This window comes from Oryzias melastigma, linkage group LG18 (assembly GCF_002922805.2).
Source record: "Oryzias melastigma strain HK-1 linkage group LG18, ASM292280v2, whole genome shotgun sequence".
Taxonomy (NCBI): Eukaryota; Metazoa; Chordata; class Actinopteri; order Beloniformes; family Adrianichthyidae; genus Oryzias; species Oryzias melastigma.
Genome location: NC_050529.1, coordinates 575,899 through 594,450, shown reverse-complemented (window position 1 = coordinate 594,450; position 18,552 = coordinate 575,899). Strand labels below are relative to the sequence as shown.

The following is an 18,552-nucleotide window of genomic DNA, read 5'->3' as shown; positions in this document are numbered from 1 at the left end:
GATGATATTGTGATTTGTAGTGAGAGCAGGGAACAGGTGGAGGTGGAGTTAGAGAGGTGGAGGTTTGCCCTGGAAAGGAGAGGAATGCACACTCACGATGCTGAGTCTAGAGCTGCAGGAAAGAGGTCTAGAGGAAGACCAAAAAGGAGGTTTATGGATGCAGTGAATGAAGACATGAAGGTGGCTGGTGTTAGAGTGGAGGATGCTGAAGACAGGCTTAGATGGAGGAAACTGATTCGCTGTGGCGACTCCTGAAGGGAAAAGCCCAAAGGAAAAGAAGAAGAAGAATGAGGTATTTACTTTATTTGGTTATTTTATTTTATTTTTTTCATTTATTTATTTATTTTGATTTATTATAATTACTACTTTTTTCCTTACTATTTTTGGTGTTGTTTCTTTTACCACTTTACTGACTTGGTTAAATGGGGCAGAGACAATAAGTTTTCTTCTTTCTGTCCCTTTTCATTTTCATTTCTCAAAAAACAAGATTATTGTAAAACTCCTTTTGTGTGCTTTGAAAATGAAATAAAAATAAAAAATAAAACAAACAAACAAACATTTATCTCAAACTGAGTTAACTCTGGAAAACCCATGAGGTCAAATTCAGCCCTCGTTTTTTGTTTGTTTAAAAGTAATTTTTGTCTTTGTTTTTTAATGTTTTCTCTGCTGTTAACACTGATTCCCAAAATAAACAAAGACAAACTTTGTTTTATTAACTTTAAAAACCCAGAAGAAGGTTGTTGTTGGATTCTTTGAGGTTAAAGAAGTTTTACCGAATCTGAAACATGATCTGTCACTCCAGGATTCACACACAGAACCCTAAATGAGATGAAAATCAGGTTTAGGTTGATAAAACCACATACCATGTTTCCCTCTGTACATACGTTCATGGTGTATAATTAGATATAGTACTTACTGTTGAACAACTTTTAGGCAGGGAAACGGTTTCTTCCATCCATCAATCCATCTTCCTCTGCTTCCGGGTCGCCGGGCAGCAGTCTAAGCAAAGATGTCCAGACTTCCCTCTCCCCGGCCACTTCCTCCAGCTCCTCTGGGGGGACCCCGAGGCGTTCCCAGTCCAGCCGAGAAACAGTCTCTCCAGCGTGTCCTGGGTCTTCCCCGGGGCCTCCGCCCAGTGGGACATGCCTGGAAAATCTCACCAGGGAGGCGTCCAGGAGGCATCCGGACCAGATGCCCGAGCCACCTCAACTGGTTCCTCTCGATGCGGAGGAGAAGCGGCTCTACTCCGAGTTCTCTCCGGGTGACCGAGCTCCTCACCCTATCTCTAAGGGAGCGTCCAGCCACCCTCTGGAGAAAACTTCTTTCAGCCGCTTGTAGTCTGGATCTCATTCTTTCGGTCACGACCCAGAGCTCATGACTACAGGTGAGTACTGGAACAAAGATCGACCGGTAAATCGAGAGCTTTGCTTTTTGGCTCAGCTCTCGTTTCACCACAACGGACCGGTACAGAGACCGCAAAATGCGGTCCGCCTGTCGATCTCACACTCCAATCTTCCATCACTCGTGAACAAGACCCCAAGATATTTAAACTCCTCCCCCTGAGGCAGGAGCACTCCACCCGCCGAGAGAGGGCAAACTACCTTTCTCCGGTCGAGAACCATGGCCTGAGACTTAGTGGTGCTGACCCTCATCCTAGCCGCTTCACACTCGGCTGCAAACCGCTCCAATGCATCCTGGAGGTCCTGGCCTGATGGAGCCAACAGAACAACATCATCTGCAAAGAGCAGAGAGGAAATCCAGTGGTCCCCAAACCAGATCCCCTCCGGCCCCTGGCTGCGCCTAGAAATTCTGTCCATAAAGACTATGAACAGAACCGGTGATGTAGGGCAGCCCTGCCGGAGTCCAACATGCACCAGGAACAGGTCTGACTTACTGCCGGCCATGCGAACCAACCTCCTGCTCCGGTCGTACAGAGACCGAACAGCCCTGAGTAAGGCTCCCCGGACCCCAAACTCCCAGAGCACCCTCCACAGGACACCACGGGGAACGCGGTCGAACGCCTTCTCCAAATCCACAAAACACATATGGACTGGATGAGCGAACTCCCACGAACCCTCCAGCACCCTGGAGAGGGTGTAGAGCTGGTCCACTGTTCCACGACCAGGACGGAAACCGCACTGTTGTTCTTGAATCCGAGGTTCGACTATCGGACGGACTCTCCTCTCCAGTACCCTGGCATAGACTTTCCCAGGAAGGCTGAGGAGTGTGATTCCCCGGTAGTTGGAACACCCCCTCCGGTCCCCTTCTTGAAAAGGGGAACCACCACCCCAGTCTGCCAGTCCAGAGGTACGGTTCCTGTCTGCCACGCAATGCTGTAGAGACTTGTCAGCCAAGACACTCCTACAACATCCAGAAACTTGAGGTACTCAGGGCGAACCTCATTCACCCCTGGAGCCTTGCCACCGAGGAGCTCTTTGACTACCTCAGTGACCTCAGCCCGGGTGATGGACAGTTCCACCCCAATGTCCTCAGCCTCTGCTTCCTCAACGGAAGGCGTGTCAGCAGGGTTGAGGAGATCCTCAAAGTATTCCTTCCACCGCCCGACAATGTCCCCAGTTGAGGTCAGCAGATCCCCACCTGCACTGAAAACGGTGCCTGCAGAAAACTGCTTTCCCCTCCTGAGTCGCCGGATGGTTTGCCAGAATCTCTTTGAGGCAAACCGATAGTCCTTCTCCATGGCCTCAACAAACTCCTCCCAGGACTGAGTTTTTGCCTCCAACACAGCCCGGGCCGCAGCTCTCTGAAACTGCTGGTACCTGTCAGCTGCCTCTGGAGTCCCACAAGCCAGCCAGGCCTGATAGGACTCCTTCTTCAGCTTGACGGCATCCCTTACTTGCGGTGTCCACCACCGGGTTCGGGGGTTGCCGCCACGACAGGCACCAGAGACCTTGCGACCGCAGCTCCAGAAAGCAGCAGAGACAATAGAGGTGGAGAAAATGGTCCACTCGGACTCAATGTCACCAATCTCCCTCGGTACCTGCTTGAAGTTTTCCCGGATGTGGGAGTTAAAGACCTCCCTGACGGAGGGCTCAGCCAGACGTTCCCAGCAGACCCTCACAGTACGTTTAGGTCTGCCAAGTCTTTCCGGCCTCCTCCCCCGCCAGCGAATCCAACTCACCACCAGGTAGTGATCAGTGGACAGCTCTGCCCCTCTCTTTACCCGAGTGTCCAGAACACACGGCCGGAGATCGCCTGAAACGACTACAAAGTCGATCATCGATCTCCTACCTAGGGTGTCCTGATGCCAGGTGTACTGATGGACACCTTTGTGTTCGAACATGGTGTTTGTTATGGACAAACTATGACGTGCACAGAAGTCCAACAACAAAACACCACTCGGGTTCAGGTCAGGGAGGCCATTCCTACCGATCACGTCCCTCCAGGTGCCACTGTCATTACCCACATGGGCATTGAAGTCCCCCAGGAGCATGACGGAGTCTCCCGTTGGGGCACTTTCCAGTACCCCTTCAAGAGACACCAAGAAGGCCGGGTATTCCGAACTGCTGTTTGGCCCGTAAGCCAAAACCACAGTCAGAGACCTGTCCCCCACCGGAAGGCGAAGGGACACGACCCTCTCGTCCACCGATACGAACTCCAACACTTGGCGGCTGAGCTGGGGGCTCACGAGTAAGCCCACACCAGCCCGTCGCCTCTCACCATGGGCAACTCCAGAGTGGTAGAGAGTCCAGCCTCTCTCGAGGGACTGAGTTTTAGAGCCCAGGCTGTGCGTGGAGGTGAGCCCAACTATGTCTAGCCGGTATCTCTCAACCTCTCGCACCAGCTCAGGCTCCTTCCCTCCCAGAGAGGTGACATTCCATGTCCCAAAAGCCAAATTCCATGACCGGGGTTTGGGTCGCCGAGGCACTCGCCTTCGACTGCCACCCAAACCACAATGCACCGGCCCCTTCAGAGCTCCCCTGCAGGTGGTGGGCCCACTGGGGAGTGATCCCACGTCGCTCCTTCGGGTTGGACCCGACCGGGGCCCATGGGAGGAGCCCCGGCTACCAGGCACTCCCCTACGAGCCCCAACCCCAGGCCTGGCTCCAGGGTGGAGCCCCGGTGACGCCAATCCGGGCGACGTAGCGAAATCTCTGCTGTTGTCACTCATAAAGGGGTTCTGAACCGCTCTTTGTCTGGCCTGTCACTCAGGACCTGTCTGCCATGGGAGACCCTACCAGGGGCAGAAGCCCCCGACAGCATAGCTCCTGAGATCACCCAAGCACTCAAACCTCTCCACCATGTTAAGGTGGCGGTTCAAGGAGGGGGAAACGGTTTCTTATGGTTCATATTTGATCAAAAGACAACAAAGTTTATGCAGGAAACATTCTCTTTTATAAACACACATCCATCTGGTCTGCTCTGTAACGATCAGTTCTGATCCGTTCAGCTCGTAGTTCATGGTGTCCAGATAACTGAGATGTTGTTGAGATGTTACTGTTCATCCTCAAAATACTCAGTGAGAACTAATTGTGTCATCATGTAACTCTGAGACTCAGAGAAATACCAGGTTAGGAGATCTGATGTGTTGATAGCTGAAGCTCAGCTATCATCATCATCATCATTATATCTCTGCTGTTGTTCACGATCCTCATGATACTGAGAGTATACTGTCCATCTGGACAGAGAAGGAGTCTCCAACGTTCTGATGGATTCTGAAATGATGAAAACAGAAACGGTCAGAAAGAACTCTGAAATAGAAACGTTCTGTGAAAAGAAATAACAGGAAAACATCAACTCAGCTGAAAGTTTCATGTTCCTTGTTTGCTTTCAGAAACTGAATGACGAGTCCATCATGAGGAGTCTGCTGGAGATTAAGACGCCGCTGCGCTCGATTGCTCGGAGTTACATCCTGACGACTCCAGAGAGCTCCAACATCGGAATCCTGGAGGTACAAACGTCTGTGTTTACATCAGTCACATGTACAGTCATGTTTCCTCACAGGAGAAGGAGGTTTCATCTGAATCATACCTGAAACGTACCTGAAGCTCCTCCTCCATACAGTGGTGGACAAAAGTGTTGGTACCCCTCAGTTAAAGAAGGACAAACCCACAATTCTCACTGAAATCAATCGAAACTTCCAAAAGTAACAATAAATTAAAATTTCTTGAAATTAAACAATCAAAATCAGCCATCACTTTTGAATTGTTGATTAACATAATTATTTAAAAAACAAACTAATGAAACAGGACTTATAGCCTTTACCTTTAAGATGCTTTTTTATAGTTTTTTGTCGGATCTCCTGGGACAATTCTCTCCTTCGCTTTCTGTTGTCCATGTTCAGTGTGGTACACACCTTTTCACCAAACAGCAGAGTGACTGATTTTGAGTTTGGAAGCACCTGTGATGTGAATTAAAGGACACACCTGAGTTAATCATGTCACTCTGGTCAAATAGTTTTCAATCTTTTACTGAGGTACCATCATTTTGTCCAGGCCTGTTTCATTAGTTTGTTTTTTTTTAATAATTATGTTAATCAACAATTCAAAAGTGATGGCTGATCTTGATTGTTTAATTTTCAATAAATTTTAATTTATTGTTACTTTTGGAAGTTTCGAGTGATTTCAGTGAGAATTGTGGGTTTGTCCTTCTTTAACTGAGGGGTACCTGTCAGGACTCACTCAGCCATGTCCTCTGCAGACCACCAGAGGGAGCCATCTCCTGAGTTTTAACCAGCCTCTCTCCTTCACTCCAACTCCCAGCAGCCTTTGCTCCAGCCTTCTCCTTGCACAGCTGCTCATCATCATCATCAGACTCACCAGCATATATACTCACTCCAGGCCACAGTTCATTGTGAAGTCTTGATCCTGTTTACAGTCAGTCTGAGCAATTCTCCTAGTTCCCTAGTCTCTGTGTTTTTGACCCACGCCTGTTAATACTTTTTCCTGCCTTGCCTCTGAGATTTTGACCCTTGGCTGCCCTTTGACGCCGACTATGTCTTGCCCTTGTTCAGTGAAATTAAACCGTCTGCACATGGATCCAAACGTCTCAGCCTCTTCGTTACAGAAGACTTCACCAGCTATGGATCCAGCGACGAGTGTTCCCACGCCGTCTAACCCTGCGGGGTTTGCAGCCTTGCTTTTGGAACATGGTAGGCAACTTCACCAGCTGTCTGCTGTCACGGAAGCCATCATGGAGCGGCTATCTCCCACCACCACTTCACCGGCTCCTGTGACGGCACCTCCTCTGCCCTCTGGAGATCCCTCCGCTGCTATAAATCATACGTCGAATCTCCGTTTGTCATTACCAGACAAGTTTAATGGCAAACCTGAGAGTTGTAATGGCTTTCTCATGCAATGTCAGCTTAACCTTCACCAGCAAGCTGAATTGTATCCCTCTGAAGAGGCCAAGGTGTCCTTTCTGTGCTCCCTGTTGACCGGAGAGGCCCTGGAGTGGCTGGCAGCAGTCTGGACAGGAGGTTCTCTGCCGTTTCACTCATACGAGGCCTTCACACGTCTGCTGCGAGACGTTTTTCAACACGCCATCAATGGAAAAGATCCCGGGGACCAACTAATGGACATTAAACAGGGTAAGGAAACCGCAGCCGCCTACTCACTGCGTTTCCGCACACTAGCTGCGCAGACTGACTGGTCCCCTTGTGGACTTAAAACTGTTTATCGTCGGGGGTTATCCACTGAACTACAACGTGAGCTCGCCTGCAGAGATGAAAGTCTGGATTTGGATCAACTCATAGCCCTGGCCATCCGTCTGGACAACCTCCTTCGTACCAGAAGACCACACGCTACTAAAACTGAATTTCCATATGCTCAAGCTGGTCCCATCAACCATCCTCTTAACACCTTTGGGGAACCCATGCAGCTGGGGTCTACCCGTCTAACTCCCGAAGAAAGGAGAAGACGCATGATGGAGCACCTATGCCTGTACTGTGGTCGGTCCGGCCATATGCGAGCTGCCTGCCCCGATCGTCCACCCAGACGGTCGGGGGCGTCGGTGAGTGACAACTTGCTTACTTTCGAAATTCCGGTTGTTATTCAGCTCAAAGACAGCATCGTAAAGGCCAATGCAATGATTGACTCAGGGGCAGCAGGCAATTTCATTGACCAGGGTTTTGCTCGCGCTAACTCCATCCCTCTGCTTCCATGCAGCTCCCAGGTGGCAGTATCTGCTGTAGATGGACGTCCACTGGGGTCCGGTCAGATCCGGTTTCTCACACCAGATATCCAACTGAACATCCAGCACAACCACCAGGAAGAGATACGACTCTTTGCCATTGACTCTCCCCAAAGCGTCATCATCCTGGGTCTCCCGTGGTTGGAAACACACGACCCCACCATCATCTGGTCCTCCAAAGAACTGATCTTTCAATCAAGTTCATGTCGCCACCGTTGTCTGCAGACCAGGGATCGACCTGCGGTTCCTGACACCAGTTCTGATTATCGCTGCATTGCTACCACCAACATCTCTCTATCTGAACTTGCTTCATCCTCTGAGTCTTTGCCAGCTCAGTATCATGACTTACAAGAAGCATTTAATAAACAAAATGCCACGCGTCTACCCCCGCATCGTCCTTATGACTGTGCCATCGACCTACTTCCTGGTGCTGTTCCTGCCAGAGGAAGAGTGTTTCCTCTGTCCCAACCTGAAACTGAAGCCATGCAAGAATACATTCAGGATGAACTACGAAAAGGCTTCATCCGGCCTTCCTCCTCCCCGGCTTCAGCTGGTTTCTTCTTTGTGAAGAAAAAGGATGGAGGTCTTCGCCCATGCGTGGACTACCGTAGTCTTAATGATGTCACAGTAAAATATCGCTACCCTCTTCCTTTGGTTCCTTCCGCGCTTGAGCAGCTCCGTCAGGCGCGTTATTTTACTAAGCTGGACCTTCGTAGTGCATATAACTTAATACGCATTCGAGAGGGGGACGAATGGAAGACTGCCTTTTCCACCACTACTGGACACTATGAATACCTCGTCATGCCCTTTGGGCTCTGTAACGCCCCCTCCGTCTTCCAGGCGTTTGTTAATGACATTTTTCGGGACATGTTGCAAAAGAATGTTATTGTTTATATAGACGACATCCTGGTTTATTCGAAAACCTTCGATGAACATGTGTCCCATGTCCGACAGGTGCTCCAGCGCCTGATCAAGAGCAACCTCTACGCCAAGAGGGAGAAGTGTGTGTTTCATCAGACTTCCATCTCCTTCCTGGGTTACGTCATTGGTGCTCAGGGGGTGGCCATGGATCAAAGTAAGGTGGACGCTGTGCTTAGCTGGCCTCAGCCCACTAACGTGAAGGAATTGCAGAGGTTCCTGGGTTTCGCCAACTTCTACCGCCGATTCATCCGTGGTTTCAGTACTGTGGCAGCTCCACTTACCTCATTGCTGAGGGGTGCTCCCAAGCAGCTACACTGGACCCCAGAAGCCAGGTCAGCGTTCCAAGCCCTTAAACAACGCTTCTCTGAATCCCCGATCCTCCGTCATCCTGATCCCACAGCTCAATTCATTGTGGAGGTGGATGCCTCGAGTACAGGGGTGGGAGCCGTCTTGTCCCAACGTCAGGGTCCGGCTTCAAAGGTCTTTCCCTGCGCGTACTTCTCCCGTAAACTAACAGAGGCCGAGCGCAACTACGACGTGGGAGACCGTGAATTACTTGCCATGAAAGAAGCTTTCAGGGAGTGGAGACACTGGCTGGAAGGAGCATCACATCCATTTCTGGTTCTGACTGATCACAAGAACCTGGAATATCTCAGGTCAGCTAAAAGACTGAATTCTCGTCAAGCTCGTTGGTCTCTGTTCTTCTCCAGGTTTCAATTCCAGATCACATACCGACCAGGTTCCAAGAACGGCAAAGCTGATGCTCTCTCTCGCCTTCATGAAAACCCTGCAGAGGAACTCAGGAAGCCGACAACCATACTGTCTCCATCGGTGGTTATAGCACCTGTTCAATGGGACATTATGACGGAACTCGCAGAACACAACGCAGCGAATCCGCCACCGCCATCTTGTCCAACCAACCGCGTCTATGTTCCTCCTTCGCATAGGCAACGGGTCCTCCAACTGGTGCATGATACTCCTGCGGCCGGGCATCCAGGTATGAGTGCGACTCAAACATTGTTGCAAAACTCTTTTTGGTGGTCCAACATGCAGGCAGACGTGGCCCAGTACGTGACCAACTGTGCTTCCTGCCAAATGGCCAAGAACCCTCGTCAACTTCCTGCTGGTCTGCTACACCCGTTACCCATACCTCAGCGCCCATGGTCCCACATTGCGGTGGATTTCATCACCGACCTGCCCCGGTCCCAGGGTAACACTGTCATTCTCTCTGTCATTGACCGGTTCTCCAAGGCCTGCCGTCTCATCCCTTTACCCAAGCTACCCACAGCTTTTGAAACTGCTGAGCAACTAATGACCCATGTGTTCCGACATTATGGACTCCCCGAGGACATAGTGTCAGACAGAGGACCGCAGTTTACCTCTCGGGTCTGGCGGGAGATGTGCAAAGGTCTAGGAATCAACGTAAGTCTGACATCTGGTTACCATCCTCAATCCAACGGCCAAGTTGAAAGGCTCAATCAAGAAATAACCCGGTTTTTAAGATCTTATTGCAGTCATCGGCAAGAGGACTGGAGTCGGTTCCTCGTCTGGGCAGAATACGCCCAGAACTCACTCAAGAAAGCTGCCACAGGGCTTACACCGTTTCAGTGCGTCCTGGGCATCCAACCACCCTTCTTTCCTTGGTCTGGGGAACCTTCTGCACTCCCTGCTGTTGATGACTGGTTCCGGCGTTGTGAGGAGACCTGGGAGGCTGCCCACACCCAGCTCAGACATGCTGTTCGTCGCACACAGGAACTGGCTGACAGGCGTCGACGTGAAGGACCCACACTGACTCCCGGACAGTGGGTTTGGTTGTCGACGCGTGACCTCCGATTGGGGTTACCATGCAAGAAACTCAGCCCTCGGTTTGTGGGTCCCTTCAAAGTGATCAAACAGATTACCCCAGTGTCATTTCGCCTACAGTTGCCTCCAGAATACAGAATATCGCCAACCTTTCATGTTTCTCTGTTGAAACCCGCCTCAGATCCTAGCCACATGGACACTCGACCCGAACCCCCTGGCACTCCTCCTCTCATGGTGGATGGTGGGGAGGCTTATCTGGTTCGGGACATCCTGGATTCCCGGCGTCGAGGTGGTCGTCTTCAGTATCTGGTGGATTGGGAGGGGTTCGGACCAGAGGAACGCTCCTGGGTTGCTTCAGCTGACATCCTCGACCCCTCCCTGATCTCCGACTTCCATCTGCAACACCCAGACCGACCAGCTCCTCGACCCCGTGGTCGGCCCCGGCGTCGGGTGGTCTCTCGCTTCCGGAGCCGCTCGCAGGGGGGGGGCTCTGTCAGGACTCACTCAGCCATGTCCTCTGCAGACCACCAGAGGGAGCCATCTCCTGAGTTTTAACCAGCCTCTCTCCTTCACTCCAACTCCCAGCAGCCTTTGCTCCAGCCTTCTCCTTGCACAGCTGCTCATCATCATCATCAGACTCACCAGCATATATACTCACTCCAGGCCACAGTTCATTGTGAAGTCTTGATCCTGTTTACAGTCAGTCTGAGCAATTCTCCTAGTTCCCTAGTCTCTGTGTTTTTGACCCACGCCTGTTAATACTTTTTCCTGCCTTGCCTCTGAGATTTTGACCCTTGCCTGCCCTTTGACGCCGACTATGTCTTGCCCTTGTTCAGTGAAATTAAACCGTCTGCACATGGATCCAAACGTCTCAGCCTCTTCGTTACAGTACCAAAACTTTTGTCCACCACTGTACCTCCTGGTGTAGACATCACATGACCTCTGTCCAGTGAAGCTTCAGATTCATCTTCTAATGGATGTCAGCTTTCTCTTTCATGATTTTTGAGTCCAAAACTAATATTTATTTACGAGTAGATCTGCAGGAGCTGAAAGATTTTAACCTGAACTTTTATATTAAATTAAAAAAGCATAAACAAAATCATCTTCACCTGTCGGGTTTTTTGTAGGGCGACTGGGTTTGGCTGAAAAAGATTCCTGTTGGAAAAACAGCAACACCTGTCAACCAAAACACCCAGAATCTCTTCAGCCAGGTGAGATCACCTGCAGCAGACACAGTCAGAATTCACAGTGATAACAGGTATGTCTACTAAATAATATTAATTCAACAAAAACGTTCTGTTCAAAAGACAAACTCATTTTAATATAAATTACAAACAGATGGAAACATTCATATTTTTGTATTTCTTATCATTTTTTTTAAACAGCTTGAAAACATCTAAACTAAAATCTCTGAAGCTTCTGGAGAAGATCAGAAGGAACTGCTGTAGATCTAGAGAAAGTCTGTGACAGGATCCAGAGAAGAACTGTATTCTGGATGTGCAGAGAGGAACATTGGAGATGTTCAGGACATGGATGAGGGCTTTAAGACAGTGCTGAGATGTTCTGTAGGAGTTACAGAGGAGTTCTAGGTGGAGGTCTGGACTGCACCAGGTCAGAGTATTTTTGTTTAAGTGACGGCATCTTCAGATGAACTGTGAGGTTCCAGAGAGCAGAGGTGAAGGTGAAAGACTTCCCATTCTTCTAGTCAACAGTCCAGAACAACAGAGAGCGTTAGGAAGGTGCTGAGGTGTGTGCAGGTAGGTTGGAGAAGGTGGAGGAGGTTCCAGGTGTGACCAAAGGAAAGGTGGATCAGACAATCTGTTGGTTTCAATGGTAAATGATGTCTTCCTGAGGCCCAACGTGCTTAACAATCACAAACCAGCCACTGACAGTATAATCACTGGACATATCAACCTCTCCCCTCTCGTCTTCAGACAGGAAGTACCTGCTCGTTCCAAGGAGGTTAACGTTTCATAGACTTCCTCAGAGAAACAGACGGTTCCTCCTCAGTCATTATATGTCAGAATAACTATTCCGTATCTGATACATTCTTCTTAACACATAATTTCTAATCCTAAAATTCTTTTAAAGATATTTTTTTGCTCTTTATCACCACTACGGTCAATCTAAACCCACCAGAGGGAGGGTGGGGTTCAGTGTCTTCACCAAGGACACTTCAACACCTGGGCGAGCAAGGCGGGAATCAAACCTGCTTCCCTCTGACCCAAGGCTGACCTCCCTACCACTGTACCACAGCCACCACATTTAGAGACTCTGAGGAGGAGGAAGAGGAGATGAAGATGCTGAGGTTCTCTGTGAGAGTGATCAGGATGGATCTATCAGAGGATCAGATCACAGAGATGATGTGGAAGCAGATGGAGATGATTGGAGTCTGTTAGAGGAGGAGCAGTGATGATGATGATGATGAAGAGGATGGAGATACCAGGAGAGAGGAAGAGCAGAGAGGAGTTCATGGATGAAGGACATGAAGGAGGATGAAGTATAGAAGCAGGATCATTCTGAACTGGATCTGAGATAAAGATTTAAAAACAGATTGTTGGAGAATCTGTGAGTGCAGACGATTACTGATGATGATCCTGTGGATTTAACCTGAGATTAAGAAAGTCTCATACATGATGTAGATGAGCTGTGATCTCCGTCAGATGGAGACTCTAGATCCCTTCAATCAATCAAACTTTATTCATATAGCACTTTTCATATAAAAATAACACAAAGGGTTTTACACTAAAACAAAAGAAACAATAAATAGATAATATAAAAGCAAGCATAAAAGTTAAAAATAAAACAGGGTCCATTTCCCCCAAACCCGCATAAACTGAGTGTCGCAATAGTCTGTCTCACTGTCCACGTGCAGGTTAAAATCACCTGTTATTAAAATCATATTAAAGGAATTGTGGACAGATGCTAAGAACTCAGAAAACTCCTTAATAAAACAAGTGTTTGATTTTGGTGGCCTATATACTGTAATGCATAAAACTGGAGGGCTGTTAAAAACAAAGGCATGGTGTTCAAAGCTGGAGTACTGATCTAATGAAATTTGCTTTACTGCAAATGAGTTGGACATTATAGATGCAGTACCACCACCCTTTTTGCCCTCTCTACATGAAAAACAAAACTAAAATCAGGTGGGGAGGCTTCTGTGAGAACAGTGGGTGCTTCCGTGCTCAGCCATGTTTCAGTTAAAAAGACACAGTCAATGTTATAGTCTAAGATAAAATCATTGATAATAAAAGTTTTATTAGAAATAGACCTAACATTATAGAGTGCCATATTAAAAGTGGAAGGCTGATTGTCTGTTTTTGACACTGCTTCCTCAGGCTTTGTTGCTTCCTTTAGTGAGCGAAGGCTGTTAATATTTAGTTTCCTCCCAGCTCGTCTCCTCGTCGAAGACCTGTCCGTAACAATGGTTGTAATGGCATAGGCTGGAGGGGCAACAAGATTTGGAGGGGAAGCAGTTTGGGTGGTTGAAGCAGTTTGTGGAGAAATGTGGGAGGAAGATGCCAAAACCAGTCAGTCATTTCTGCACGGAGATGTTTGTACGGAAGAAGTTGTGGTTTGGACTGGTGTGGACGATATGGGGGCAGGTGAAGTCTGGACACAGTGTCTGATGTTTGCTGTTAAAACGTTACTGCCCAGTGAACTGGGGTGGATCCCATCAGTTTTGTAAAAAGATTGTCTGTTCCAGAACAGGTTAAAATTGTCAATGAACAAAATTCCATTCAGGCTGGAAGCAGACAGGAGCCAGGTGTTCAGGCTCAGCAGCCTGCTGAAACGGCCCGGGCCGCGGGAGAGGGAGGGGAGGGGCCCCGAAATAAAAACAGTCAATAGACTTGATTTTAAAAAATTAAAACGTTCAATAAAAGCCTTCTTAGTCATTTCAGACTGTCGATAAGAAGTGTCATTAAAACCGACATGTAAAATCAGTCTCCTCACAGTGGAAGGAAAGGAGCGCAGCAGTTCTGGAAGTTTCTCCAGAATATCCAGAACTGTGGCTCCAGGGAAACAGTGAGTCACTGCGTTAAAAAAGCGGACCTTTCTTATAATGGAATCCCCGATTATTGCCGTCGTCAGGAAAAACAGAGGAGGAGGAGACGCGGGAGCAGGTGAAGCGCTGACAGGTGTACTAGCGGCGGAGCGTACCTGCGCGACGGCGGCCGCCTCACCTTGTTGCCGGTGGCTCATTTGCGATGGCGAGGCGCGGCTCCGCCGGAGTGAAAGCGGACGGCCTCCTTCAGGATCCGACGTCGGGGGAAGATGTTGATGCCGCGGGATGGGAGGACGCGGGAAGCTCCAGCCGGCGACGCTCGTCAGATCCGGATGAGGTGATCCTCGGGCCCCGTGATTCGCTGCTGCCTGCCGCGTTCTTTCCGTGTATGACCAGGATCTCTTTGCCGTCTCTCTGGAGAGCGGGGAACTCGATGACGGAGCCCAGGTCAGGTGGAGTCCGCGCCGCTGTGGCCGATGCAGAAGGAGCTGGAGAATCTGTAGCCAGACTTGCAAAGCGGTTAGAGAGACTCAGAATTGGAAACTTTTGAGTCTCGTCTAAACTCCTTCTGGGCCTTCGGACAACCACTTCTTCATCTAGCGAGTTGTGTTTGGGAGTGGAAAATGATGAAGGACAGGTGGAAGGATCCCATGGAGCTGTGTCCTGGAGTGCGGCGTTGAGTGAGGTAAGCCTCTTCGACTGCGCGAAGGAGACATCCATCAACTTGGAGAGAAGTGAGTCCTTCATCTCAAGCTCAGCTCTTAAACGACGGATGTCTTCTTTAAGTTCAGCGATTATTCCAGCAGTTTTACCCAGAAGTTCTGGGTCCAGATTAGTTGTTTTTTGTTGTGAAATTTCCTCCCGACTCACCGCTGCTGTGCGACTCTCCGCCATCTTGACCCATCAGGATTGTAGGGATCTAAGCATGTATCCATTCTGTGTTTGCAGCTGAGAGAGATGCGGCACGAGAACCTCAACCTGTACCTGGGGTTGTTCGTGGACTCTGGGATTCTGGCTCTGGTGGTGGAACACTGTCCTCGAGGAAGTCTGGCTGACCTGCTGGCCGACGGGGACGTCAGACTGGACTGGATGTTCAAGTCTTCACTGCTCATGGATCTGATCAAGGTAGGACAGAAAGATCAGGGAGAATGATTGACCATGGCTGAAGGATCCTGACGCTTGATTCTCTATTCAGTAATCAAATGTATAGAAATGCATCAACTAGAAATGACTGTCGCACAAATAGAATGTGTTTTTACAAGTGGTATTTTAACCCCCCCCCCCTTCAGTTCTGTGTGTCTCTGTTGAGCTCTGATAACAAATAGAGGAAATGTTTCAGGGGATGAAGTACCTCCATCTGCGAGGTCTGACTCACGGCCGTCTCAAGTCCACCAACTGTTTGGTGGATGGACGTTTTGTTTTGAAAATCACAGACTACGGACTTCCCATGATCCTTCAGTCCCAGAACCTCAGCCTTCCTGAAGACCCTCAAGGTAAAACATCAGTGAGTGAGGATGCTGGTGCTGCAGGTGTCTTAATCTCTCTGGATCACATTACTGTCAGTATTACAGGTTTTATAGAAGTCTGAATTCTGTCCCTCATGACACTTCTACATGTTTCTCAGACAACAGGAATGTTTTTCTCTCTTTCTAAACTCTCAAAGGTGAAACACTCAGAGTTCAGCATTCCCTGAGGATGAGGGTTGGTAAACACTGATGTGGACCAACTCTAGTTTTCTGTCACATTTAAAGTTCTTACAGTAAATCCTTCACTCCTGCCTTCACTGTTCTCAGTCTGCTAACAACAGTCCTTCACTCTCCACCCCGTGGTCGACAGCATCACCTTAAACCTAACGACTGACCTGGTATAACATTTCTGACTGAATCACATGACTGTCTTGACTTCAGGATGATTGAAGTTTCTTTTCTGACTCAATCTTCGGCCTTTACACAGACTTTGGACCAGAACCATGACTGAGCTGTGTCTGCTTGTGACTGAATAACACTGACAGCACTGACACAAACCTCCTGTCTTTAAGGCAAACAGAACTCCACATGTACAAACAGTAACTTCTTTTAAACACCTTAATATATATTACAGTTTAACCACCGTTTCCAGTGAACAATATTTCTGTTACTATCAAAAGACATAAACTAACCAGATCAGAATGATCCAGAGAGGGAAGTTTGACGTCCATTTTCTCAATGATTCAGCTGTTTTTACCGTTCATGGTGAACATTCTCACTAGAGATAGTTTTTAACGTTACGTCTTGTGATATACCGACTAGGGATGTCCTGATCCGATCACGTGATCCGAAATCGGGAGATCCCTAATACCGACTGTTGTTTCCTGTTCTGGTTACCTCACCTGTTGGTCTGGTTTTCTTTGAAATATGAACTTGATGAATGAATGAATGCCTTTATTGTCATTGTAGATGCTACAATGAAATTTAGGTACAGCTCACACCGTTGTGCACAAAAAAATACAACACACAAACAGGAAAAAGTAATAAAATACAAAATAAATAGAAGGAAGACACCTAACTATACAGATATGTGCAAATAAAAACAGGTATGTGCAAACGAGCTGGGTAAAGTGACGAGAGACAGAACAACAGTTGCATATGAATGTGCAGGTATTCGGGGTTTATTGCTTATTATTTACATTTAGTGCAGTAACAGCTTTTGGGAAGAAGCTGTCCTTTAGTCTGTTTGTTCTGACTGGTACCGCCCTGTACCGTCTGCCAGAAGGAAGCAGCTTGAAGAGGTGGTGACCAGGGTGGGTTAGATCCTTAACAATGTTTCTGGCTCTGGTGAGGCAGCGGGAGGTGTAGATGGAGGCCATTGTGGGCAGAGGGCAGCCGATGATTTTTTGGGCTGCGTTTGTCACTTTCTGCAGCCTCTTCCTGTCGGCCACCGTGCAGCTCGAGTGCCAGACTGACATGGCGTAAGTCAGCAGGCTCTCTATAGTGGAGCGGTAGAAAGTCACCAGCAGCTTTTGGTGGAGTCGCTGCTTCCTGAGCACCCCAAGGAAGTGCAGCCGCTGCTGGGCCTTTTTGACTAGGGCGTGGGTGTTGGCTTTCCAGGAGAGATCTGCTGAGATGTGGACACCGAGGAATTTTAATGACTCCACCTGCTCCACCCGTTCGCCGTTTAACTCCAGCGGTGTGTGGGTGCCCCTGTTTCGACGGAAGACCAGAATGATTTATTTTGTCTTGGAGGCGTTCAGTGCCAGGTTGTTTGAAGCACTCCACTCTCCAAGTTTCCGGACTTCTTCTGTGTAGGCTGTCTCGTTGTCCCCGGTTATCAGCCCCACCACTGTTGAGTCATCCGCGAACTTGATGATGAGGTTCTCGGGGTGGCTGGGACTGCAGTCAGATGTGTACAGTGGGTACAGGAGTGGGCTCAGCACACAGCCCTGGGGGGAGCCGATGCTGAGGGTTCGGACCGACGAGAGGAGTTGACCCAGTTTTACCTGCTGGGGTCTGTTCACTAGGAAGTCCTTAATCCATGAACAGGTGGGTGGTGGGAGCCCCAGGTCAATTAACTTGGGGATCAGGATGTCCGGTATTATTGTGTTGAAGGCGGAGCTAAAGTCAACAAATAGCATCCTGACGTAGCTCCCCTGTTTCTCCAGGTGGGTCAGAGCTGAGTGGAGGGTGATGGCTACCGCATCTTCAGTGGATCTGTTGGAGTGGTAGACAAACTGGTGGGGATCCAGGGAAGAGGGGAGGCAGGCTTTGATATGTTTTAGCACCAGTTTCTCGAAGCATTTGGTGATGATTGGGGTGAGTGCAATGGGGCGAAAGTCATTGAGGTCCGCTGTTGGTGTTTTTTTGGGGATCGGGATGATGGTGGCAGATTTAAGGCAGGCTGGGATATAGGCCTGTTCCAGAGAGTGGTTGAAGATGTCAGTGAAGACCTGTGCAAGCTGGTCAGCACAGGCCTTGAGTACTTTTCCCGGAACTCCATCTGGGCCTGTGGCCTTCCTGGGGTTGACAGTTTGGAGCACCCGTCTTACCTCAGCAACCTGAAGAGTGAGGGGAGGGGTGCAGGAGGTTGTTGTGGCTTGAGCAGGGATATTGGATGATGTGGCTGGGAGTTGTGCTGTAGACTCAAACCGAGAGAAGAAGCTGTTTAGCTCCTCTATCAGTGCTGCGTCTGAAACAACTGGTGACGCTGTGTTACCTCTGTAGTTGGTAATGGACTGGATGCCCTGCCAAACCTGCCGGGGGTTGTCAAGCTGCTCCTCGATCTTGGTCTTGTGTTCCGCTTTAGCTGCTTTGATGCCCCTCCTCAGCTCAGCACGCGCGGTACAGTACTGGGCCCTGTCGCCTGATCTGAAGGCTGCGTCGCGTGCCCGGAGGAGCGTACGGACCTGGGAGGTCATCCAGGGTTTTTGGTTTGGAGATACCCGTATGTTCTTCTCCACAGTGACAGTTCCAACACAGTATTTGATGTAAGACAGTACTGTGTCTGTGAAGGTGCCCAGATCTTCATGGTGGAAGGCTTCCCACTGGGTTTGTTCAAAGCAGGCTTGTAGTCGGGGGAGGGCGTCCTCAGGCCAGGTGGTGATTGTTTGTCTTTTGTTCTTGGTCTGTCGGCTCAGGGGGGTGTATGCTGGGGCAGTGGTCCCCAACCTTTTTGGTGCTGTGGACCGGTCAGCCAGTGTG

General features: G+C 49.1%; 1 protein-coding gene across 1 annotated transcript in view; it reads left to right on the top strand.

Annotated features, from left to right (window-relative positions):
- Positions 1-4,792: 4,792 nt before the first annotated feature.
- LOC112158956 (retinal guanylyl cyclase 1) overlaps positions 4,793-18,552 on the top strand; it is a gene marked incomplete at its 5' end in the record, with an annotated part of 30,199 nt that continues 16,439 nt past the window's right edge. Inside the window, 4 exon segments of the mRNA XM_036216895.1 lie at positions 4,793-4,909; positions 11,001-11,084; positions 14,828-15,004; positions 15,219-15,372. Of these exon segments, the coding sequence (XP_036072788.1) occupies positions 4,793-4,909; positions 11,001-11,084; positions 14,828-15,004; positions 15,219-15,372 (532 nt within the window).